Source organism: Thermobia domestica, chromosome 1 (genome assembly GCF_964235325.1).
Source record: "Thermobia domestica chromosome 1, izTheDome1.hap1.1, whole genome shotgun sequence".
NCBI classification, from domain to species: Eukaryota; Metazoa; Arthropoda; class Insecta; order Zygentoma; family Lepismatidae; genus Thermobia; species Thermobia domestica.
The window spans coordinates 212,387,363-212,414,753 of record NC_137454.1 but is presented as its reverse complement, the minus strand read 5'-3'; the positions used below and the strand labels follow the sequence as shown (position 1 = coordinate 212,414,753).

The 27,391-nt window shown below is 36.9% G+C and overlaps 1 protein-coding gene across 1 annotated transcript in view; it reads right to left on the bottom strand.

The window, feature by feature from the left end:
• Window positions 1–26,687, bottom strand: part of LOC145678606 (uncharacterized) — a 39,774-nt gene extending 13,087 nt beyond the window's left edge. Inside the window, exons 1-2 of the mRNA XM_081748954.1 lie at window positions 26,324–26,687; window positions 4,876–7,663 (exon numbers count right to left, since the gene is read on the bottom strand). Coding sequence (XP_081605080.1) covers window positions 4,876–7,420 — 2,545 coding nt within the window. The 5' untranslated portion in view covers window positions 7,421–7,663; window positions 26,324–26,687. The remainder of the gene's footprint in view (window positions 1–4,875; window positions 7,664–26,323) is intronic.
• Between the last annotated feature and the right edge of the window lie 704 nt (window positions 26,688–27,391).

The following is a 27,391-nucleotide window of genomic DNA, read 5'->3' as shown; positions in this document are numbered from 1 at the left end:
CTTCTCAGGTTAACCTCTCTTGGGTCAAATAAACAACGTAGGGCGATTAAAAAACAGCAATAGTCATAATGGCAATAATTAGTAGATTTCTTAGTAATCTGTTATAGAGTTCAATATTTTCTAGTCATATCAGTAGGCTATTATTAACTGATCGAGTAAATTATTATTCACTTAAACTTTTTATTCCTTTTAAAGAATAAGTGGCATGCATTGCGTATTGTGAAACAAAGGTAGATTTCCAAATATACGTAGATATTAAGTATCAAAACCGAAAGTGGTAGATCTATAACTTCCAGTTGAACAAAGGGATAAAGTCGAAGATAGAACCTTTTCTTCAGACGCTGAATCCGTATGAAAGCATTCTCTCTCCAGTTTTTTTTTCTTTCTTCAAGAGGATCAGAATTGAAGCCGGAAGTTTTATGGATTTCTACAGCTTCCAGTTTTTCTATAAAGATAAGGGAGGAAATAGAACCTATTCCTACGATGCTGAATCCATATAAAGAGACCACTTCTAGCTATTTACTATTGTGTTTCTTAATGGCGATCAGTGTAGAAACTAAATAATAATAATAATAATAATAATAATAATAATAATAATAATAATAATAATAATTCCTTGTTACGTTCGAACAGAAGTATAAAAACGAGTACATTCTATTTTGGCAATAATTAATTACGCTCTAGTGATGGAGACATTAGTATGGCGGATAGTGATTTCCTGAATACTACAACCGGAATTTCCTGAACCGGTATTGGTCGACAGAAAATCCACACGCAATCCACCAGGTACGCTTGCATGATGAGAAGATTGGTGTTTGGTGTGCCATTTCCGCCACACGCGTTATTGGGCCCATATTCTTTGAGACGACAGTGAACAGTGACGTGTATATGGGAATCCTGGAGGAGTTTTATACACACTTGGCCGAAGAGGAGCGTCAGTTATGTTACTTTCAGCAGGATGGTGCAACATGCCACACATCAGCTGCATCATTGTCCCTTGTGCATGAGGTGTTTACACCAGAGAGGACAATCAGCAAAGGCTTGTGGCCTCCTCAGTCACCAGACTTGTACACGTGTGACTTTTACTTATGGGGACTGTTAAAGGGAAGAGTATACGAAACAAATCCACACACAATTGAAGAACTCAAGACCAGGATCCAGGATGTCACCAATAGCATTACAACACAAGAACTGACAAGGGTATATATGAATTTCCTCAATCGTGCTCACATGTGTGTTGAAGTGGGCGGAGGACACTTTCAGCACCTGCTGTGAAGGCTGCTGTGAAGGTGAGTAGTCATATTCAATACATGACATTTCATTTATGTGTTGTAGTTAATCATATTCAATACATTACATTTCATTTTATGTGTTCACTTTACGGGCCGGTTTTACGTGCCGCACCCTGTAGAACTCCAGTTTTTTTTTTTTTTTCAGATTTAAGAAAATTATACGAACTCGTGTTAGAAGTGACTTGCACTAAGGAGAAATAACATTGGGAAATATAGAAAAGGAATTCACGCCTGTACTATTTCTTATTTTTGGTTAATTAGAAAATTGTCAATCAGCCTCGCGCAATACACATAATTAACAATGCTGCACGACAGGAATAACAGAAATGTCAGAAAAAATAAAGTCATCCAGTAGGATTCGAACCAGGTTCAAACGTATTACGTTACGTAAAACAAAACACTTAACACGCATGGCTACCGAAATATCAGTAAAGTTTTCTTCCAGTTTTATTGATAGATAACGAACTCCTCCTTAACAACCCTTCGTTTTTTTTACGATCTTTTTTTCTTCCTCTCCTTTGGGTAGAATTTCTTTAACAAAATTTTCTGCATATGCAAGGGTGCTATTTTGTTCTAAAAGTATCATAATGTTAAGTAACAAAAGAAAAGCTGAATAGTTTAAATATCAAATTGTGAGCTCTGTTTGGAAGTCTTGTTATCCCTCCCCCCTCGCCGTCATTTCCCCTCCTATTATTTGGAATGCGTTGTTGCCCAACTGAAATTTAAGAGATTTTTTAAAAAAATACATGTGCAATTATGCTTTGGGGAAGAGTACATTAGACTTTCATTCTTTAATTCATGTCTACTATCGTCTCCTCTTATTTGTCAGTGTATTATCTTAACACCATGGCACCGTCAGACATGATCGATTGGTCTAAAGTATTAAGCTAGAGTAGTCTGTGAAGCTTTTATTAGCGCTTAGAAAATGGAAAATGAAATGAAATCTTTGAGTTTTACGGCCCACGGTTATGCCGGTTAAGCTAAAGGAGACGGTGATGATGAGTAATGAATGAAATGGTGGAATGAAGAAAGTGGGAGGAAACGGGAGAACCCCGAGCAAACCCACGCACACGGTGTTTGTTCAACACAAAGTTCACTTGGCGGGGGCTGGGATCGAACCCGAGACCCCAAGCACCAGAGACGAACGCTCTATCATTGAGCCACCGCCACCCCACTTAGAAAATGGAATCCACCAAAAGAACGCCTTTACGACCCGAAAAGACGGTTGATATGACCCATCGTGTTAGAGTCTGTTTGAATTTTCTCGGGTTTTTAGATGATGAAAGATGATGTCACTCAAGTGATACGTGTTTGTTCTTTGGATTGATGGAGACACCCAGGTCTCATCACCAGTCACAATGCAATAAAGAAAAGCGTCTCTATTTGTGTGATATCGTGTCAGGAATGTCAATTCTGAACTCATTACATCATCACAATACACTGTCCTTATTTGTTTTCAATTTTCCGCTGGATTCACCTTTTGAGATTTGAAAAACGATTAACGTCCCTTAACTCACAGTCGGCGGGATTTTCAATAACACAGTTCATTTTGATCACCCCAACTGCACAAAGGTCACATCTTGCAATCTCCACTTATAGTGCTATGAACACTGGTATGAAAATCAGCTAACCCAGAAAATAAAAAGAAAGGAGTGGAACGCGCGGCGGAAACACGAGAGCGATCTTTTTTTAAAAAATGCAGAAACCACCTGGTTTAATGAACTAGCGGCAAAAGTGTATAACATGGAAATTCTCAAGTTCGTAAACAGATACGACAGATGTTTAAATGAAGGCGGTGATTACGTAGAGATGTGAAGAAGGCTTCAGGTATGTAACATAATTATTTTTTTTACAATAATTATTATGTTTTTCACTTTGTATAACTAAACATTCTTTATTCTGGATGATCCTCGTATATATAGCCTTCCTCGCTGGTCTAATCGATAGAGCGCGCTCATTTGGTGCATGGGGTCTCGAGTTAGATTGCTGTGGAAGATCATTGAACGGGTTATGCTGGTTCGGATTCAATCATAAACTCTAGATTCTTGTCTCACATAGCCTCGGTGCTCAAACGAGGTGGTAAACAAATCTTTTCTACATACAAATTAATCAGTAGTAAAATACCTGTAACTACGGAACTAAGAAAACTGTTACGTTTAACCTTGTTTCTCTCTGTCTTGCCAGCATTAATCAATTAAGTGTATTACTTTGTAGCGCAGCATTGAAAGAAAATAATATTAATAATAAGAAGAAAGTAGAATTTAAAAAAAATTAGAAACTTATAACGCTTTCTAATAAAACAAACTGAGTTTCGAATTAACTTTTAATTCCTATTAACTTTTAATTTTAACATTACATTTAATTACTCCAGGTAGTCTTGAAATGTTTATGTTGCTTAGACATAAAATACTATTACAACAAAATTTCATTATTATTATTATAAATATTACATAATAATATTAGAAGTAATATTCCAAATCTTGAAGTAAAGTTTGCATCTGAAATATTCACTGACATCTCGATTAACTAAAGTTGGAGTCTATAATTTCTCTACAATTTCAGGAGAGTCTACAATTTGAATATAAGAGAACAAGCCAAGTTTGAATAGGAAAATGTTCACATGTACTGGAGTTCTTACAATAAAAATAATGCTTGATTATACAATACAAAAATGCACTCGTATAAATAATTTTTAAACTACATTTTCATATTTTGTTTTATCAAAGTGACAAGTTTAAATTTTAATGACATTCTGATTTTTTTTTTTTAGGACTACCACATTTATGAATAGACCAGTAGGTTTTCCCTATTGCGAAAAATATTCTTTCATCATTAATTTTAGCAAACCTTTTGTCTAACTAAAAACTGCATTGACTCCATTATAGCTAATCTGTTATCATGGAGTAAACAGATTCATTAACTGTTTCATCACTTATTCTCTTACGGCACAAATTAAAGTTCAATAAATTTCCTCTCTGTACTTTTTTTCTGAAAAGGAATGAAGGAACTATTTTCCTGAGAAAAGTTTTACTAAGTTCAAATGAAAACTTTAACAGCATCCAATTCGGAAAACCGAAGCTCTGCACAGTAAAATATTTCACATATACGTTAAACAGGGTAGGTTAACCATTATGCTAAGTTTATTAAAAGAACGACTGAGCTCAGCTAAAGACAATATCGTATACCGTGATTGTGACATTGATTTTAACATAATCAAATAAAGAACAAATAAAAAGTTGCTTTATATTAGGTTGATATGTTGCCTCCCTTTCTTACAGCGAGGCTACATAATGCGTTCCAATTTCGGAACTCGTCCATCGTAAAACAAACTCGCGGCCCCGTGAACCAAAGGCGAGTGCACCAGTCACTAGTCCAGCAGGAAGATCACGAGAAAGAAAGAAAGGATAATAAAATTGTCACTTTTGTACACATTAATTATCCTTCCCTTAGAGGCACAATAAGCATTGACCTTACTGGATTTAACGCAAAGTATACTACTGATAGAAGTTTTCTATTGTACCTGTCTGTTAAAAGATTTCATGATTAACTTTACAATTTTCATTATTGAATGATTATAATAAACACAAACCTAAAAGTGCCAAAGCATGTGGTGCCCAATCATGAACATCTTCAACATAATCACCTCGCAAAACCTCTGGCTCGGCACAACGTAACTTATCGGCTGTAATTTTTGCTGAATTGAGTCCTTCGTTAAACAGATAGGTATCTTCGTCTTGCAGTTTCAATAAATGAAAAACATCACAATTACATATATAAGGGTTATGATTCACATTTAAACTTACACTTGAATTCGATTCTAAATGGCTAGTGTACAATTGGCTAAAAATTAAATCAATACTCATCACTCTATTTCTTTGAACATCAACAGATAAATTGTAGGATGAATATTCGAGATCATACGAAGTAAGTCGAGAGACTTTATTATCGTTTAAACTTAAATACCTCAAACTGGACAAATCTTCTTTAAAATATTTCGGTATTTTTGTAAGGGAATTATTTGTAAGATCTAAACTCTGAAGAAAACGTAATTGCTCAAACCCGGTTATATCAAATTGAAGACCTGAAGCAAAGGGATCCCATCTTGCGCTTTCAAAATCATAAATCATATTATTTGCAAGATTAAGATTAATAAGCCCAGCTGTGGGAACAAATGCAAAAGATTCAACGTAAGTTATTTGGTTATTAGCAAAAGACACAGTCTTTAGTGATCCTAAACCATCTAACCCAGAATACTTTGTAAGGGATTCAATTTTGTTGTGAGACAAGTCTAGTTCTAACAATTTGCTATTATTAATGAATATATTTGTGACAGAGCTAATGTTATTGTGACTCAAATCCATGTATTCTACGTTTCCAAGCGGTAGCAATAAACCTGAAAGATTCTGTAGATTGTTATGACTTAAATAAAGCATCTTTAGGTTGTATACACCTTTAAATATATCGGTGTCCAAAAATGTTAATTGGTTGCGACTCAAGTTCAGAAACTGTAATTTATTGAGGTATAACAATGAGTTGGATAGATTTTGAAGTCCGTTATCATTCAAGTAAAGTCTTATTAAATTTCGTGTTCCATTAAATGCGTCATTGTCCAGTGATTGTATCTTATTGTAGCTTAAGTCTAGAAGGTTTAATTTGTCCAGCAATAATAATTCCTTCGAAATATTCTGTACATTGTTATGATTAAGATATAACTTTGTCAGGTTGTAAGTTCCTTTAAAGGTATCAGCATGTAACACCGTTAGGTTATTGTGACTTAAATCAAGTTCATCTAAAATTGTCATATTTTGGAAAGTTTCGAGATGAATTTCCCGTAGAAAATTATTATCAAATTTTAACAATTTATGGCTTTTATGCCTAAATAAATTTGGTGAAATTTTAGCAAGCTTGTTGTGGCTAAGCCAAAGCTCGCTAACATTTTGAGACTGGCTAAGAAATGATTTCGGCAAAGATTGGATGTTATTGTGACTAAGATCAATCGATAAAATATCCAACGAATCAAACAGAAATTTAGAAGAAATGTTGACAACGTTACAATTTCTCATTTCGAAATATTGTAGGTATGCTAAGCTGCTTAAACCAGCCTCGCTTGCAGTAAATGAAGAATTTAAATCAACATTATGTGATATAGCTATATAAGTTAACTGAGATGCATCGTTATTATTTACGAAATGGTTTGAACTGCAACCGTTGAGTAACTCATTATCATTTATAGGCTGCATAAATAATTCACTGAGTGATATCAATCTATTTCCACTTAGATTGATCTTGGAAAGTTGGAATAACATATTTAATACTTTTTGAGGAATGTACTGAAATTTGTTGTTATTAAGAGAAACTTCTTTAAGACTTGTCAATCCGCAGAATATATCCTTATCTAATTCAGCCAGTTCGTTGTGTGATAATGAAAGCAATGTAAGATTCGATAGGTTTCGAAACACAAATTTAGGCAAATGTTTAATTTTATTGTTTTGTAGTCGTAATGATTGAAGCTTCAGAGTATTATTGAATATCATTTTTGGGACTACGGTAAGATTTGTACCTTCAATAACCAACTCTTCTAATGTTTCTGGAAATAGAATATCAGGGAGTTTTATGATTGGCTGATTTCTAATGGTTAGTTTCTTAATTTTGTATCCGGTTAATTCTTTCTCTTGCAAATTTAACACACGAGGTTTTACCCCATAATTTTCCAAATAGTTGGAAATTAGCAATGAAATCATTTCAGGAGCAATTTCTTTAATAGGCCAAAGTTTTGCTAAAATTGGTCCTACCACGGGACAGTTATTAACATGAGGAGAAACTTGTGAGTGAATATAAGCAGTGGTAAACGTAACGTTGGGAACACGAAGTATAATGTCGTCCGAGTGACAAAAAATACGTACAATTGGTCTGTCAAAACTACGCCAAAATGGTAAAAGAATTCTGAGTTTTCTCTCGCAAAAAAACTCAGTCTCAAACCATGAGTCATAAACCTCACAATCTGTCACAGGCAGTCTGTTGATGCTTTGCATCAAGGATTTTGAATTCTGGATATCAGAAAGAGATTGAACCAGCGTTATGAGGATAACAGTAGTGAGCAGAACGCCTTTGGACGTATACGTATTCATATTGGCAGTGCCTAGGTTTACTTACAGCCACACCAGCTTTTCCAGGTTATTGTTTCATTCACCACTTTCTTTCACAAAATATGAGAACAAAAGCGTAGAGTAATAATAACAATAAATGTTACACACTTTTCTTATTGTTTTTCGTTTGTCTTGTTAATTTCTTCTCATGTAAATGTACATTTTCACAGAAGACGATTGAACATAACTGTTGAAATTTGTATTAACTCTCCTCTCTGAAGCCACCTGAAAGAAGAGAAAAATTATCAATTCTTGTGCGTAATTATACCCGCAGGAGTACAAACCTGAAGTCACTTAGCAGGTGCCTGTTCAAGAGCAAAAACTGATGAAATTCTTTTAATTAGGGGAATCTATTGTGCCGTAAAGATGAGTGAACGTCCCGCAAAACTGTGCTTTATTTCACAATTTTATTTCCATAGAGGATCAAATGCAGCGCAGATGAGTGCTCAAGTTACGTTATCAAGGGCAACAGGCAAAAGATGGTCCAATCGCTTTTGTACAGGAAATTTCTCTCTAGAAGATGACTCTCGCTGTGAGTGTCCAGTTACAACTAAAGTGGATTTTATTGCGGCAGAAAGTTGAGCAGGACCGGCATGTGAGCAATCATGACAGGCGATAACTTAAACACCCATAACCAGTGTTAATTCATTTTGAGAAAGTTGGCTAAAGAAAGAAAAGAATCTCAAAGTTTAGGTACCACATGCTATGACTCAAAAAGATTTTACTGGATCAAATTTTCATCTGCGAATATCTATTCGAATGTAACTAGCTCAAGACATCTCTCAAACGGTTGATCACGAGTCATGAAATGTGAAAACGTACAACAATGTATGAGAAATATCATGATCGAAAGAAGGAAAAATTCTACATTCTGCGGCAAAGCCCATACTGACGTCGAGGAAGCTTATTCTTTGCATTTGATGTGATTGGAAGGGCACTGTGCATCACGAGCTACTGTTACTGTGCAGAACGGTAGATTCATTCCATGTACATTCCTCATTCATTCAAGGTACATTCGCGAAGTGTTTCCTCGGAATTCTTGTAAAATTAATTCAAGTTATTCGTACCCCAATATGTATTGCACTAATTTTAGCGGTCAATTTAACGAGTAATTTGCATATTTATGGGCCTTTATATATATATATCCGGAATTTAATCATACACTACTATGACGCTCGGACACAAAATTGCTTTTAGTTTCTTTATGTGTAACTGGACATGAATGTGGGCATATGCAAAACAAATTGGATCAAGTTCTGCTTCTCTGATACATGCTACACATCCAGGCCGCCATCTTGGATTCAACTTTCGATTTTACAAACGGGAATAGGTGCAAGTGATACATGAAATTCATGCACAATTTTCTCGGAAATTCATTCATGTAGTGAATTTTACCGTAGCTTGTACCATTTGCAATGTATTACATGTTAAATGTCAGAGACTTCACGAATATTGAGCCAAATAGAAAATTGTGCAGATCCCGGTGTGTATATGTAATCTTTTACGTGATTTACCGTTGATGAAATATTCTCTGAACGTACATGCATACAGACACACAGAGTCGATACGGAAATCGTAGGTCTTCACCCAAATCTGGAAGTGTCTGGATTTACATTAGGCATTTTGAACCTAATACAATACTTCATTGTTATAGTATAACATGGAAGTAATAAAAAACACTGAAAATAATGTAATAAGATTATGACACCAATGTTGTAAAGAATTTGTTTATATCTACAGTATTTTTTTTCAGTTAGAAATTGTTTTGATTTGTCAAAATCAAAAACGTAAGCGTAACTCCGCAATGTCTATTCGTGAAGTGCCTGGAGGGATTTATCATGCAATATCTTCCAAACGGTACAAGCTACGATAAAACTGACTACGGTAAAATGAATTTCCGAGGAAATTGTATATAAATTTGGTGTATAACATGCACCTATTCCATTTTGAAAAAACGAAAGTGGAATCCAATATGGTGGTTCCAAGATGGCAACCGGGGTGGGTAGCATGTGTCAGAGAAGCAGTACTTGATCCAATCTGTTTTGAATATACCCACATTCATGTCCAGTTAGATCTAAAGAAACTAAAAGCAAATTTTGTGTCCGAGCGTTATAGTAGTGTATGATTGAATTCCAGATATATAAAGGCCCATAAACATGCATTCTACCCGTATCGGGCCGCTAAAGTTAGTACAATACACATTGGAGTGCGGAGAACTTCGTATTTTAATCAATTTTACACGAATCCCGAGGAGACATTTTGCGAATGTATCTTGTCACTATTTGAAAGCATTAATAACTTACAATGTGTACATAATGTTCTTATTATTATTACATTTTCAGTATTCTACCTTATTAAAGCGAGTTTTAATAGCACGTAAATTTAGAATCACAGGTTGCAACAATAGTACCAAAAAGGTTTATAAGGAAAAAAGAACATTATGAGATTAAACATACCAATACCAAACTCACACACTGTTATGCAATAGTATATTTGAGTTGATTATGAGTTTAGTAATAAATTCGCCAATATTTGATTCCTCAGAGTAATAAAGTTGTTAATTAATCACCATTGCAGTAATTATTACAATTGCAAAGTTCATAGGTAAGTTAATATGATTACCACCTCCGTAACCCACTCTGAAACAGGATGACCTACTCTGACTCACCTTGACTCACCACCACCAAAGCCTATCATTATCAATTCTGACCTATGATCCACACCCTCCTCTCCACTGACTAAAGAGTTTGTACTTGCAATAAAACAAAGTTGCTGTGAAATTATCAATAATCGGAGTTCCATGGTAATTTGCTCGAGCACCGTTCTGTTACAATACCGGTGTATCTGACCTTTGCAATGTAAAATGGTAAAGTCAAACGCTCTCTCCTTCGGTGCGAGCGGTCCCGGGTTGGATTTCCGGTGGGCGCACTTGGTCGAAAAAGCGTAAAAAGCTTTTTCAGGCCAGCCATTATGAATGGGCTTTTCCTCATTCACACAATACAAATGCTAGGGTGGTACTTAACTTATAGGTCCCACGCAGCTTCCTTCCTTCCCCCATCCTTTCTTCCTTCCCTTTCCCCAGATAGTGTACTCGCTGAGGGACATCATCCGTCATACGTACGGCTAAATAGCCTTAGATGCTGAAAGCCCAGAAATATAAAATTCCAAAATCCTAAATCCATAAAATGGTGGTGTTTGTCTTGGGCCAAATTACGATGAATTTCAGTTTAACTATCATATATAATTATTTTCTTGTTCAATTACAGATACTTTTCAGTAGAAAATAGGATGAAATTTGAAAGTCCCAATCAAGGTAACGTAGGCCAATGTGAAGAAAGAAAAAAACAGCGTAAAATTTTCCATATAATTAAACCTTAAAATTTCTATGTAATTAACCTTACAATACAAATTTTATACCTATTTTTCTCACAACTTTATGGCTTGACTGCCTTGTGCTCTGAACGCTCCATGGAATAAACACCAGTTTCAGCAATTTATAATAGAAAGCAGTAAATATAAAATGTGAAGTAATGGTTTTTATTTCTCAATTGAAGATAGGGATGTTATGTTACATTTTTCGAAACGTTGAATTCTGGCGGTTCATGCACATGCTATATGTTAGTCATGCTACATAACATATCATTTAGTGAGTCTTTGTTCCAGTGAAGAGATTTGGAAACAATGAAGGGTATATGTTAACAGAGTTGTGAAAGTCAATTTTCCCGAAATGCACAATTTATTACATACCACCTTTATCCTCTAAAGTTGCTTCAAATAAGTCTGTTTCAACAGTGGCTGACCCGGACTAAATGACCTAGTTATGCATTTAACAACTTGATGATATTTCAGAATTCAATTTAGGATATTTGTTGCAAAACACTAAGGATAACTCAGAATAGATAGAAAAAATCAACTTATAATTAGATAAAAAAATACTAACTTCCTAGCATTTAATGCTAGATAATAGTGATGAACAAATGCAAGACCAAGACCCGGGTGGTCTTGGTCTTGACCTTGCACATCCGGTCTTGGTCTTGGTCTTGCACACCCAGTCTTGGTCTTGGTTTTGCTTGCAAGAGTCTTGCAAGTCTTGCTCTTAATAAATCTTATGCTTTTCATAGGAAAATTTTACTCTGAATATAAGGGATAATAAATTCTACAATGTGCCAATAGTAACGGAAATACAATGTATGTTTCGAAATATAATACTGTATAGTTTACCTTCGTGTACGTATGATGATAGTGTACAATATAGGCGATGATTTTTTTTCAATGGGTGCCCACACTTCACTACTTATAAGATAAATCACTACGTTTCGTAATCTTTTTTATATTTTTAACGGATCCAATATTCCACTGAGTCCCAAACTGGTTAGGCTACCCCCGAGACACATGAAAGAAACTCAAGATGGCACAGATTACTAAAATACCATGAATTGCAAAATTATTCCTACATTCTAAAGGCGTCAGATTTTTTTCCAACCACGATTAGTTAATCTTTGTATTGAACAAACTTCCAATTGACCATTGAGAATTTGTTTTACTGATTCTAATATGTACTCTATAGGGCGGAAACATATACATTACGCAAAAGCGATGAAAAAAATTGGAGACTATAGAAACGCGGGCATGAAGAAGAAAGGAGAGAATTAGCTGGGTTGAACGGAAAACGAATGAGAAGGTGTTAGAAACAGTAGCAGTAGGGAAGAATAGAAGAATTTTAGATGTAATTAAGAGAAGGAAAAGCAACTGGTTGGAATATTGGCTGAGGAGGTACTGTATTATGAGAGACAGGCTAGAAGGTATAGTAGAATGAAAGAGAGGGAGGGGCGAAGGAGACTAGTTGAAGGAAGATATTAAAACAAAAAATTGCTACGTCAAAACGAAGAGACTAGGGAGGACCATCGTACATCGAAGCTTCTCAGTTGCAGCAAGTGGCCAGCCAATAACGTTAAAATAACTATCGTGATGATGATATGTTCAGCAATATTGGCCAAAAAAGAGAGAAAAATTTAAAATAATAATGATTATAATTATGACACTTAATGCTTTAGAGTAATTTGAGTGAAAACTGAAAACGACTCAATTGTCTATGTTTTTTGTGTAAACTCAACTTATGTATACTTTACCTGCTGTATATTAGAATATAAAATAACGGCGTCAAACTCCAAGTTATTTGAAAGAACTGTACAAAATCATTCTCATTTGGAATATGGATTATTTTTCGTTGAATAATGTTATATCGCTCAATCCTCGATATGATGTATACTTAAGGAGGCTAAAAGTTATATTGATAAACAATTATTCAACTTATAAACATCCACCCATGAAATCAGACTTGCAGTCAGATGCACTAAGTTTTTGTCAATGTCATAAAAATGTTATTTCGATATTAATATTACGAGCACACATTAAAAGTTTCCAATAAATGCTTGAGCCTCGGAGCCAAGGCAATACCCGTGTAGTATGCACTATGGTGTATGGAATTACTGATGATCAATACTACATTTCTCTTTAGTTTTGGAAGAAGAACACCACTAATATGTTTAAATATCTAGTTTAACGTCCCACCGTGCACCGAGGCTAAGGGAGACGGTAATGATGAGAAATGAATGAAATGATGGAATGAAGAAAGTAGGAGGAAACGGGAAACCCCGACAAAACCCACGTACATGTGTTTGTCCACCAAGAAAGCTAACATGGCGCAAGCTGATATCGAACCAGAAACCCTATGGACCCGAGGTTAACGCTTTACTACTGAGCCGGTACTTGTGCAAGACTCTTGCGCAAAAGTCTTGGTCTTTCAGGTATGGTCTTGGTCTTGGTCTTGCATCGGGATTCCTGGTCTTGGTCTTTGTCTTGCATGTAAGACTCTTGCAAAAACTGCAAGACCAAGGCTTTTGCGCTGATCACTACTAGATAATGTCCAAAATTATTTTTGCAACTAAATAAAATTAATATACAGTGGATTACAGGGTTACGAACTTAATCCGTTCTGTAACGCTGTTCGTAAACTAAAATATTTGTAAACTGAAACTATTTTTCACATTAAAATTAATGTAAATACATATAAACTGCTTTAGCCACAAAAACATGGTAATGAATACACGGGTATAAGTGACGGGGAACGCGGTAGGATATCGTTACCCCACTTCTAAAAGATATCCATGGTGTTCCCCCACTTCCTAAAAAACTATAATGGGCAAAGATAGGCATGAGGGACGGGGTGACGTTATCCTTCTCCCATATATATAAAGGAAACCAAGAAAGTTCTGTCAGTTTTTGTGTTCAATTGGCCCTCACACCGTGAGTTGAACGCGAATGGAGATAAGCCAAAGGTCAGTTGTTAGTTTGGGTGTTCAAACTGGGGTCAAACACCGCTGCAGCGAGGTGGAAGATATGCCAGGCCTTTGGTGAGGGTGTCGTGAGTACTCGGACAGTGCAATGGCGGTTTAAGAAGTTTAAGGATGGTTTAAGAGTGAAACACTCGAAGACACACCGCGTGCCGGAAGACCAACACATGTACAAAATAAAGATCTTCAGGCAGCAATTGAGCCGAACAGTGGCCAGAAATATGAGGAAGTGGGACTGTGATTCAATGTGAGTGGAGAATCCATTCGGAAGAACCTCCATTAACTTGGGAAGCATTAAAAGTTGGGTCGATGGGTCCTCCATGATTTGACTCCGGACCAGAAGGTAACGCGAGCAGATACCCGTGTTTCTTTGTTGTCCTGCCTGTGTTGACATGTGATGAGAAATGAGTTCTCTACGAATTTCAACGGCGCAGTCATCATTGGTTAGCAACCCATGAACCGGTTCTAACACAGCCAGAACCAGCACTGCACCAGAAGAATGTCCTCCTCTATATTTGGTGAATTTCTCGCGGCTTCGTGCATAGGGAACTGCTACCACCTGGTAACAGCATCAAAACGACTGTATACTGCGACGTGTACTGTCGGCAGTTGAGCCGTGTTCAAGAAAAACTCAAAACACTGGACCTGGCACTTCTGAATCGCAAAGGGGTACTCCTGTTGCAGGACAACTCTAAGCCCAACGTGGCTAGGATGACCCGGGACATCATTCTACGAATTGGATGAAAAAGACTATTGCATCCGCCATACTTTCCGGAGAGTGTACCACCCGATGATCACCTATTCCACTCCTTGGACTATCACTTTAAAGGACACCAGTTCAAATTGCTAGTAGAGGTGCAAAATGCACTTGGTACCTTCTTTGCTTCACGGCCCACGAAGTTTTACCGCGTTGCAATCCATATCTTTCCAAAACGTTGGCAGGTGGTCGTCGCTGCTGATAGGGACTACGTCTTACGGAAGATCTGCTTTCTATCTTCCACATACATCTTAGGTGATATATCGATGTTCAAATGTGGTGGATGAAAAAGCGACAGAACTTATTTGGTTACCTGTGTGTGGGGGGGTCCTGTTGTGCCATAAGTTCTGTCCCTAAGTTCACTAGCGCCACACGGTCAATTCGTCCGACGTTCGCGACCAGGTTTGTTTACACAACACGTGCCGAACCTGTAATTCAAACCAGTCCCCAATTTCCGTCATTCACTCGTCCAGTTAACATGGAGTTGAGCATCAAAGACAATCGTATCGCTGTGAACGTGTTGGCTAAGTACAACAAGTCGCCGGTGGAGAGTTTCAATCTTCTAAAGACCTTGGATATTACGCAAAAATGTGTGAATCGTGCATGAAAAGGTTCAAGGACACCTCCTCAATTAATGACAGAGCAAGAAGTGAATACCCGCGCACTTCTAGGACCTCAGCAGCTGCGATAGCAGTAGCTGAGCGAATTCGTCGAAATCCTCTCCGAAAATCATGGCGCGGGAGATGGATATAACGAAGGGAACGATATCCCGCATCATCAAACAGAACATTAAACTTGGGGCTTACAGAGGAACCACAGGACAACTGTTGACACCAACTTTAAAGAAGGTACGAACCACAAGAGCAAGGATATTAGTCCACCTGTACGCGAACGGGAAACACAGGCGAATCCTGTTTACCGATAATAAAAGAATATATATATTCTCCGTACAAAAAATATCAACAGGCAAAATAACAGAATTAATTCACACAGTTCTCAGGAAGCTGCCAAACAAATTCCTAGGGTCTAAACGTGCCACCACTCAGCTTCCATGATAGTCTAGTGGGGCACGTCTTTCGACGATGTCACCTAGCTATACTTTTGGAAGCAGGGAGTCAAGACCAAGGCAACAAATTACCAGAACGATGTTTTGGAGAAGGTAGAGAAACCATTGAATCTCAATGTTCTTTTGTCGCAGAATGGACAATCCAGCAAGATACGTGCCAGCATATAAAGCGAATATGAACCAACAGTGCTTAGCCAACAATGTTCCCCACCTCATATACAGTGAGGATTGGTATACTGGAAACCCAAATCTCAATCCGCTGGACTACCCCCTTTGAGACTACTTAGAGAAGAAGTCCTGCAAGAAATTTCACCGTAATATTCAGTCGCTTAAGGCTGATTTAGTAAAAGCAGCCACTCCCATATATACAAAGACGTGGTGAGTGCAGCCACTGACTAGTGGCCTCAACGATTGAAATGTGTGTGAAAGCCACCGGAGGACATGTTGAATACACTAGTGTTTTTTTCCATTGCTTTGGTACTAAAGTGCACGTAGCAATATAGAATTTAGCGTACTACAAAATTTGGACTTCTTTTGCCTATTTGAATAAAGGGCATAACTTATGGCATGATTATATATATATTGTAGTTGACACCAACAGGATCTCTACAGAGCCCCGTAGCAGGCTAAGCAGAGAGGAGATAGGGGTCCAATGCTCCGTAGCACGCAGAGGAGAGTTAAGTGGCCAACAGAGCTCCGTAGCAGGCTAAGGGGCTGTTATTAGGATTCTCAGACAGAGCCCCGCAGCAGGCTAAGCCAGGAGATAGGATAGGTGTAGTGCCGTGCGGACTAGACAGCAGACTAGAAGCCTGGGGTTAAGTTACTCGTAATGTTCCGTGGCAAACAGTAGGAGTGTCACCAGAAAACTGGCACAGAATTGCCGTCGTCCAGCCAATTTATAGGGTTTCTTGGGTGGCGGTGGCGCTGCTGCTCCGTGGTTGTCGACTGCTCCGTGGGAGGGACCAGAAGCCCGTCGTCTGCAGATGATTGTAGATCCATCGGGTGTGAAATCCTCTTGTCAAACCACGTGGGACATTACAATATATATATATATATATATATATATATATATATATATATATATATATATATATATATATATACAGGCGCGGATCCAAAGGGTGGGCTATAGGAGCTACAGCAACCCTCCTCCCCTTTTACGCTCGGGTATACACTGGATAAAATGGGCTTCAATTCTACTTTCTTTACAGTGGATAAAACGGAAAACTATGGTTTAGTCCCTCCCTTGATCATATCCAGATCCACGGCTGTATATATATCAAGTGCTTTTCTGGGAGATGAAGAATGTAGAATGAAAATACCGTGATCCTCTTTAAAGACAAGCAAGTAACATTAAATTAAACGAACAAAGTTAGTATTGTCACTATTCATGTTAGCAATCCCGAAAACTATGAATTAGACAATAATGTCAGTCACTTCGGATTTTATTTTTCACACCCTGACCCTCCCATGACGGGGGGCTAAACTTTGACCTGAACGGTTTTTGGATTGTCGCTATTCATCTCAGCGATACCGGAAACTATGGAATCGACATGAATCAAGGTCAATTTGAAAATTTAGTTTTTAGCTCCGCATTTCTCCCTTCCATGCCAAAGTGGGTTAAACTTGAACGGCTTCAAGACTGTCACTATTCATCTCAGCGGTCCAAAAGCTATGGATTCCATACTTATGTCGGACAATTTGGATATTAAATCCCCTCCTTCCCCCTATGCCATTGGGAATAAACTTAATGCACTTCAACGATTTCGGAATTGTTACTATGCATCCCAGCGAACCCGAAAGCTATGGGTTCGACACTAACATCCGTCATTTTCGATTATTTTTACATATAAACCAATTTTCCATATATAGAAAGTGCCAATAAAAGAGAGATTTTTTTAAAAATACTAGGACACGTTCTGTTTATTTTTTTAATAAAGAGTCAATATAATGAAATTTAACCTCCCTAAGTTGAACGGCACGTGAGATACTCTATTTTTTGCAAGAATTAGGACCCCCCTTCCCCTTAGGATATGCATAATAATAAAAGCGGTGTTATAACATTCCAGTTGGGATTGGGGCCTAATTATATTCCAAAAGTCATATGATTTGGCTTTGCCATTTGACCACACATATAGTTACATTCAATTTTTTATATACACTGAATCCTATGTTACATTTGTAAATCCTGTAGTTTTTGGACTTAACGTACAGCAAACGCACAACTGAAATCACATGTTTTATAATACTTTCTGTGTAAGTGTTCCATCTTAGTGTTTTATAGTGTAAGTGCTTTATAATACTTTCAGTATGAAACAATATAGGCGGTCAGGATCTCATATACAAATGAACGTATATAACATATAGCTGGCGAAGGTAACTTGTATGTATGTATGTATGTAATATAAGGAAGACTTAGATATCAGACATCGTGCAACGGCATGATGTAACATCTAAGGGCAGTGCCTATGTAGCATACGGATGACATGTCCCGTACTGATTTCTGTAGTAAGCAAGATTATTCTCTATATGTGCACAATATACAGCTGTCCAGAGAAAGTATTTTTCTCAGTGTAATCATTGATATGTAATGGGCGATTCAAAAATACGCAGGGGCCGCGGTGCCTCACTGGTAGAGCGTTCACCTCTGGTGCATGGGGTTCCTGGTTCGATCCCAGTTCGTACCAAGTGAACTTTGTGGTGGACAAACACCGTGTGCGTGGATTTCCTCGGGGTTATCCCGTTTCCTCTAATTTTCTTCATTCCACCATTTCATTCATTTCTCATAATCACCGTCTCCTTTAGCCAAACTGGCATAATCGTGGGACGTAAAACTCACAGATTTCATTTCATTTTCGAAAATACGTACATTTTCTTCAGTAGTTAGCTCGTCTAAAAACGCAGGGTGTGTCTTGAAAGCCAAGTAGTAAGTCCAAGTGCTATTATTACAATTACAAATTACAATATCCAAAAGTGCCTAAAATTCTTTTTTCACTTACACGGAATGTACTTGAACCGGAACCCACAAAGTGGGAATGATGTATATATTTCCTGAAAGCTTGGGTCAAGGTAAGATCAAAACCGGTTACCAAAATTGGGGAGATCTCAAGCATTCCGCTTGAGGGCAGCATGTTACTCATTTTTATTAACACCTTTAAGCGTGTCTTAAAGTCCGTTGCAACCCCGAAAAATCTGAAACGGTGGGACAGATATGAAAACAGAAAAACATGTCTTTCATCAAAAATAAATTGCCCCAGGCTCCACCGCAGGGTCCCAGATGGGGTGCAACTCAATTTTTTTAAAATAGAAAGGGGGGTGAACTTGCATATCGTATGACAGTTGGTGTTAAATAAAAGAAGATAAATCAAGTCGCGACTCTCTACGATAAGCCTGTGCAAAATAGCGGTGGGTCAAAATATCAACACAATCTTTATTCCAAAGTGTATAGTCAGTCGTATGAATCTGAAACGGTGGAACAGGTGTAGAAACAAAAACACGGATATGTCATTATTTCAAAAGTATAATGATTCAAAGTACAAAAAAATGTTCCAGGGTCCCTCCCAGGGTCCCAGACGGAGTCCAACTCAAAATGTTGAAATGGAAAGGAGTTCAAGTTGAGTATCGTATGAAAACTTTATTAATCTGAAGTGGTGAGACAGGTGCAAAAACAAAACCAAACAAAAACTAGAATGTATCAAAGGAAATGACTCGTGCCATTTTGCAATGATTATCGACAGTCGAGACTTGTCCAATGTCCAATTCTATATCATTTAACACGAGCTTTAACACATGATGTGCTTATTTATCCCCCCTTGGCACTAGAAACTTTTGAGTTGGACCCCATCTGGGATCCTACAGTTGAAACTGGGATATTTCTTTTTTTCTTTGATACATTCTAGTTTTTTTTTCCACCTGTCTCACCGTTTCAGATTAATAGAAGTGGCAATAGACCTGTTCATCAAGAGTCGAGACTTGTTTCCTATTCTTTCACTTAACATAAGCTTTCATAGGATACTCAATTTGAACCCCTTCCTATTTCAACATTTTGAGTTTGACCCCGTCTGGGACCCTGCGAGGGACCCTTGATTTTTTTTAACTTTGAATCATTATACGTTTGTAATAATGACATATCCGTGTTTTTGTTTCTACACCTATTCCACCGTTTCAGATACATATGAGTGGCCATAGACTTTGTAATGAAGATTGTCTGAGATTTTGACTTACCGCTATTTTGCACAGGCTTATCGTAAAGAGTCGCGACTTGATTTATCTTCTGTTATTTAACACCAACTTTCATACGATGTGCAAGTTGACCCCTTTCTATTTAAAAAATTTGAGTTGGACCCTGTCTGGGTGCCTGCGGGGGACCCTGGGACAATTTATTTTACTTTGATACGTTATACTTTTGAAATGATGAAAGGCATGTTTTATGTTTTCATATCTGTCTCACCGTTTCAGATTTTTCGGGGTTGCAACAGACTTTAAGACACGCTTAAATTTGATAATAAAAATGAGTAATGTGCTGCCCTCAAGCGGAATGCTTGAGACCTCCCAAATTTTGGTAACCGGCTTTGATCTTACCTTGACCCAAGCTTTCAGGAAATATATATATCACCTCCAGTTTGTGGGTTCATGTTCAAGTACATCCCGTGTTAGATATATTCATCTCAGGTAAGTAAATAAAAACAAACGAACAAGGGAGAAAAATGAAGGCCTTGAAAGTAAAACGTAGACAAATTCACCAATGTTCAGAAAATGCTGTCTACAATACACTGACAAGGGACATCACCCAATTGTCCGGCTCCGATTTCAATGAAATTTTTATTGCTGATAGAGGACATGTATTCATTACTTGTAATGACAGAAATTTTTGCCATGGTGCATGTTTTCTATTTTTTAATAATTTTTAAAGGTTGTGATGTAGTTAATAGAGATTACTGCAGAAGTCCCTTACTACCCTTTGTAAACGGAGTATTAATGAAAGAACAACCATGTAGATACTTATAGGGCATAGTGGGAAGTTGTATGGTACGTATGACCTTGACGGCAGCCATCTTGAAATCCGCCATTTTGAATTAAGGTCAAGTTTTTAAAATGGGAATAGGGTAATATGATACATAATTTAATCAGAAAGACAATGGTAAAATTAGTTTTAAGATTCACTCATTTGGGGAAAAGTTACAGGCATATTAATTGGTTATATTTACTATGTGCGTAAGTCCCTTACTTCCGCTTCTTAACCGCGTATTAATGATAATAAGTGGATAAACGTTTCGGTAATACATATTATGGCTAGAGGGAAGTGATACGATAAGGATATCACTGACGGCAGCCATCTTGAAATCCGCCATTTTGAATAAAATGAAGTTTTAAAAAATGAAAACCATAGCATGTGCACCTAATTTCAATAGTAAATTTTCCCCAAAAAGCCAATGATATGTTTATTTTTGTTCTATCGTTAACTAGCATGAATTTATGACTCTTCTAATGTGCACGAAACGTCCATTATTCGATCCTTCAAATTGGCAACACTCCTAATTTTCACCGTGTGTTTTAAGATTCCAACTGGCACTTTGCAATTGTTGCCATGGCTCATGTTTACTAAATTTATTACATTTTTTTTTTTTTTTTTTTTTTAAGAGTTGCGAGTTGTCAGTTCATGAATAGTGTTGGGATAAGCATCCAGCAATCTTTCTGAATTTTGAAGACTTGCCATGTAATTATTAATTTCCTAGGCAGTGTAATCATTTATTTTAACCCAGAGTACATGAGGAACGTATGAACCTATGTGACGTAAAGAAATAGAAATAAAATTATAACAAATTGGTGTTACAGGAACTTAAAATTATCATGAAATGTAACCTACATGTTGCGCAAACGATAAACAGTATTTTTTAAATAAATACAACTTTATAACTTTAAAGGAACAGCAACAATGATAGAAAATATCAAAGAGACATAATATGACTGTTCCCAACACACTGTTTGTACCATGAACAAAATATGAAAATAGGTAATTTGTTTATAAAGAGGTGTAACTTAATCGAGTTCCCGATCAAAACTGATTACAAATCTTACAAACATGAACCATCGACAACAATCGCTAGAAAACGAATGACTTTTTTGTCTGACTAGCTAAAATATTGCCATAGAAAATAAATGAATATACAACAAACAAATAAATATAAAACAAAACAAAAGACCATTGATTTACACAACAATCATATTTCGATTTCTTTTTTGAAGTGAATTTTCATTTGATTTCTCGTTTCATCTACTATCCATTACAAGCTACGTCTTCGGTGTTACCTGAATGCAAAGTTGGACTTCTTTCGTTGTGTGATGATTCATGTCAGTAAACGAGTTTTTGAAGGGCAGGTATAGGAAATAAATAATTACATTGCCTAGGAAATTAATAATTACATGGCAAGTCTTCAAAATTCAGAAAGATTGCTGGATGCTTATCGCAACACTATTCATGAACTGACAAATCGCAACTCTTAAAAAAATGTAATAAATTTAGAAAACATGAGCCATGGCAAAAATTGCAAAGAGCCAGTTTTAATCTTAAAACATGCGGTGAAAATTAGGAGTGTGGCCAATTTGAAGGATCGAATAATGGACGTTTCGTGCACATTAGAAGAGTCATAAATTCATACTAGTTAACTATAGAACAAAAATAAACATACCATTGGCTTTTGGGGAAAATTTACTATTGAAGTGTATTCATGCCGGGTGCCACATGCTATGGTTTTCATTTTTTAAAACTTCATTTTATTCAAAATGGCGGATTTCAAGATGGCTGCCGTCAGTGATACCCTTATCGTATCACTTCCCTCTAGCCATAATATGTATTACCGAAACCTTTATCCACTTACTATCATTAATACGCGGTTAAGAAGCAGAGGTAAGGGACTTACGCACATAGTAAGTATAAGCAATTAATATGCCTGTAATTTTTCCCCAAACGAGTAAATCTTAAAACTAATTTTACCATTGTCTTTCTGATTAAATTCTAGCCCGAAATTATGTATCATATTACTCTATTCCCTTTTAAAAAACTTGACCTTAATTCAAAATGGCGGATTTTAAGATGGCTGCCGTCAAGGTCATACGTACCATACGACTTCCCACTATGCCTTATATGTAGGGTAGTAAGGGACTTCTGCAGTAATCTCTATTAATCACATCACAACCTTTAAAAATTATTAAAAAATAGAAAACATGCACCATGGCAAAAATTTCTGTCATCACAAGTAACGAATACATGTTCTCTATCAGCAATAAAAATTTCATTGAAATTGGAGCCGGACAATTGGGTGATGTCTCTTGTGAGCAGTGAATCGATAAGTCGTAGTGGGTCGGTGGGTCATGGTAGGTCGATGGGTCAGGGTGGTTCCGTGAGTGAGTAGATCATAGTGGGTCGCGGTGAATGGTAGGTCGAAGTGAATCACGTCCTGTTGAGCCACGACTCACAAATCTTGTCCCACTTGACCACGACCCTCTGACCTACTTCATTTCTGTTTGTGAGTACTGGATCTAGGAGTGCAGAGTTAATTTTAACACGTAGTTCTAGTACCCGGCAAATTTTAACAACCGGTTTGGGCAAACTGGTACCAACCGATTGAGTGACACCGCCGGTGAAGATGGTCTTCTGTTGTAATCTCCAGAGACCAACTTAGAACTGTAATGTACACGATGATAACAGAGATAGGCCTAAGTGAGCAATGTATACTGATGTCCAAAATTATTGTTGCATGTCTATAAATATGTTTTTGTAGGAATATAATTTCGTAACGTATTCGCCCGGTATTTCTTATAATATTAGTATATGTATAATCGGCAAATACATGCATGTGGAAAATTTCATGTCAAAAGAGCAGTAAATAAGGACAATAAAACGAAAATAAAACTTTCTTGTACATTTAGCAACATTTTGTTTTCCTCGCTCTAATTTTTGTATTTATAATTCTTTTCTTATGAAATTTACCACAAATATACATTTCCTGATTATACACATAGTATCAGTATTAAAAGTACTATGCAAAATCATTATCAGATTATATTCTTACAAGAAGATAGTTAAAGATATGCAACAATCATTTTGGATATGAGTGTACGTCTCTCTGACATGAAAGCTGCATGGGTAAACCTGTCACTGGCAGAAAAATATTGATGACCAATATTTGTAAAATGGTTTTCATCTGCCCCCCCCCCATTTTTTTAAGTATTTTAGGTCAACAATGACCCAAAAGTGACTCAACTATGTAGCAGCTTGCTATGTTCACGAAACAATATTAGATAAAATGGATATGAAAAAGTAGCACAAAAGTTTGTTACCAATTGTGAAAAAAGACAAACAAAAGCCTCGTTTTCATTAGTTCAAGGCTCATAGGCCTAAAACCTGTTTTCAAAACTTTATTCTTTCTGAGTGTTGACTTCGCACTACCTTATATCATTATTTTTTTACACACACTTGGTACCATTTAAGTTCAACTAAAATTGTAATACAAAGTTGAATTTTATTGTTTGAATAAACAGACAACTGTAAAGTGTGTGCTTTATAGTACCACATTCGCCCCCCCCCCCCAAAAAAAAATGACTATCAAAGGAAAATAAAACACACAAAAAATGTTTTTGTCACCTTTTCAAGTAAAAATGCTTTAAAACGTAATATCTGAAGACTACTTTTTCCCTAATTTTTCAGGGAGTACCCCATACCCTCCGCTTTCCTTGGGGTACTCCGTACACCTTAGTCCTCCTGATAGTTTGTCTGTCCCCCCAAAGTTTATGTGCTACTGACGCCAATGATTTCCAGTACGACTTCTTTATATCCTAGTGGTGCAGTATTATTTTTACCAGCCTTGTTTTCAATGAAACTTCAGTTCTTAGCTACTCAATAGTTAGGCCCAGGGGCGGATCCAAGGGGGGGGGGCGATCGGGGCGATTTCCCCCCCTCAGAAGAGGAAACTTTCTTATTTTATATATATAAATAAAACCCATCCCACAATTTGAAACTCTTAAAAGTAGCTCTAAGTAGCAGTATTACAACCCACCGCCATCCCCAGAAGTCCGTCCTGGATCCGCCACTGATTAGGCCGAGTTTGTAATTGTACGGTATTTCATCTAATTGCTCTTTGTTATAAAATTCGTAATATTTGTAACTAAGAATGTGGTTTATTTCTAATAGCTGATTGTATCTTGCCCATGGTCGTTATTCACATCCCACAGCGTGGGAACCAGTAATTTAGATAATACCCGATATTATATTTGGATTTGATATGATTTGTTATTGCTTAATAGAATATTCTATTATTTTGTTACTTTCTTGGCATAAGGAAGAAAACTAAAAGGTAATTTAAAGGCAGAAGATTTACGGCTATGAAATATGAATAATGTTAAAAAAAAAGGAGAATTTCCCCCAAAAAAACATGGATTCGTTTATTTTCTTGTAAGTTCATTGAACTCAGCAACGATGGTCTCAGAAGATTTGCTCAAGGACATTCACAATATACGGAGTTGTGGCGGAAGCACTTCAACAATACTGGTAACTCACGTTGAACAAAGTCGGAAATTTGCTCCTAAGAATTTCGTATCTTGGGGGTATTTCGATCTTGGCTACCCCATGAGAACCTCATTGGCCCTCAGAAAACCTACATGTATGCCTTTTGGCACTTGCTGTAAAGTACTGTACAGTTAAGCCAGTACCAGCATACTCAAAGCAAAAATAAATAAATACATAAATAAATAAATAAAATAACATTCAAGGGAGACACATTGCATACTTTGAGCAATTATCTGTTATTAACAAGGACAGAGAAAATTTCTGTACTCCTGTTTCCTTTTATATCTGCTTGCTGATCTAGTGGACGCACTTAGAAACACATGTTTCTGCGTTCAGCTTTTGGTAGGGGAACCCTGAAATTTTAATGCATTACGGCAGTTTGAATATCTCTTTAAACTGTATATTCATATATCATACTGCCTCGGTGCTGATCAGAAAAGACGCTACTCTAATACCACTAAATGATCATATGTTTGCCCTCTTCTAGAAACAATGGAATGAAATCTTTGACTTTAACCTACTACGTTTATGCCTATTAGAATAAGGAAGACGTTGATTGAAGCAAGTGAATTATGAAAAAAAAATGAAATCTTTGAGTTTTACGTCCCACAGTTATGCCGGTTAGGCTTACGGAGACGGTGATGATGAGAGAGGAATGAAATGGTGGAATGAAGAAAATGGGAGGAAACAGGAGAACCCCGAGAAAACCCACGCACACGGTATTTGTCCACCACAAAGTTCAGTTGGCGGGAGCAGGGTTTGAACCCGGGACCCCAAGCACCAGAGGTGAACACTCTACCAATACGAGTGAATTATGATGGAAGGATTGTGGAATGAGAAAGTGAAAGTAAACGGAAATAATCTGAGAAAACCCACGAGTACGATGTTGTCCAACACAAACTTACTTGGTCAAGGATCGAACCAGGGACTCACGCACCAGAGGTAAGCATTCTACCACTGAGCCACCGTTTCCCTCCTGCCCTCTTCTAGAAAAAATCTCTTTCATTAGCGTTCTCTTTACTCCAGAGTTGTAAATTAAGCATTTAACAAGCGATAGAATGAGAATGGAAGAAGATATACCAAAAAATGCATGCATGCTTATAAGAAACTACTAAGCGAAACAAAATGTTTGTTTTGAACTTACCAGCATATTTAATGCTAGATATGGTGTTTGGGTATGTAAAGAACTGCAAACGTATATGAGGAAATTCGACACAAAAAGTATGACAGCATAAGACGATTCCTTCTTTTCCTTTAATCCATGTAGTCATACTTGAATACGTAAACACATGCACATGAGAAGAGGTACGCTGCGAACGTAGGTGAAGTACTCTATGTGCCTATACGTATACGTGAGTAAAGCATAGGATAATAATCTTTGCCATCAGTGGAAATTCCGTTTATTTAAAGTACGTCATTTGTGTCTGTGTTACTCTCTCAAATTTACGATCATTTGAGTTGTTTTCCTCGTTGAGAATTGAAGAAAGAACTATGTCTTCAGTTAAGTTCATGGCCATATGCCTCGGGAACTGCAATAGTGCGTGACGTCAATATCACGTGGGCCTCTTCTTCCTTTGCTCGCTTTGTAGTTGCGACTTCTTATTTTAGTGCTGGAGGACTCATTATCAACTGAGTGACAGGAAGACTTAATAATATAAGCTTCTCTCTTCTGTTGCAAGAGGATCCTTGATTCGCTACCAAACTAGGGTTGCCAGATGTCCCGGTTTTCCGGGACAGTCTCGGTTTTGTTTTCAACGAAAGAATTAACTGTCCTAAAAAGGGCATGTTTGTCTCTGTTTTCGTTCTTCAGATTAAAAAAAAAAAAAATCAACCTCCAAGAACTAGTATGTATCACCTAAAAACGGAAAATTTTCGAAGATTTGTGTAGCCAATTAATTTTGCTAAAGAAACAACAAGGAGTTTGAAAATCACATCCATCCCTTCGTCCTATGGGTTGTTTGGCTTCTAGAGGAAAAAGAAGGAATTAAATATATATATATATATATATATATATATATATATATATATATATATATATATATATATATATATATATATATATATATATATATATTCAAGAGGAGGCATAATATGTTCTGGCAATAAGTTCTTGAATAGGCCTATCACTTTCGATATAAAAGATCGCCTTTTTCCAGGTGACAGGCTTTAACGATTAGCTATTTTATACTTCAATCGGCAGCGCAGTACTGCT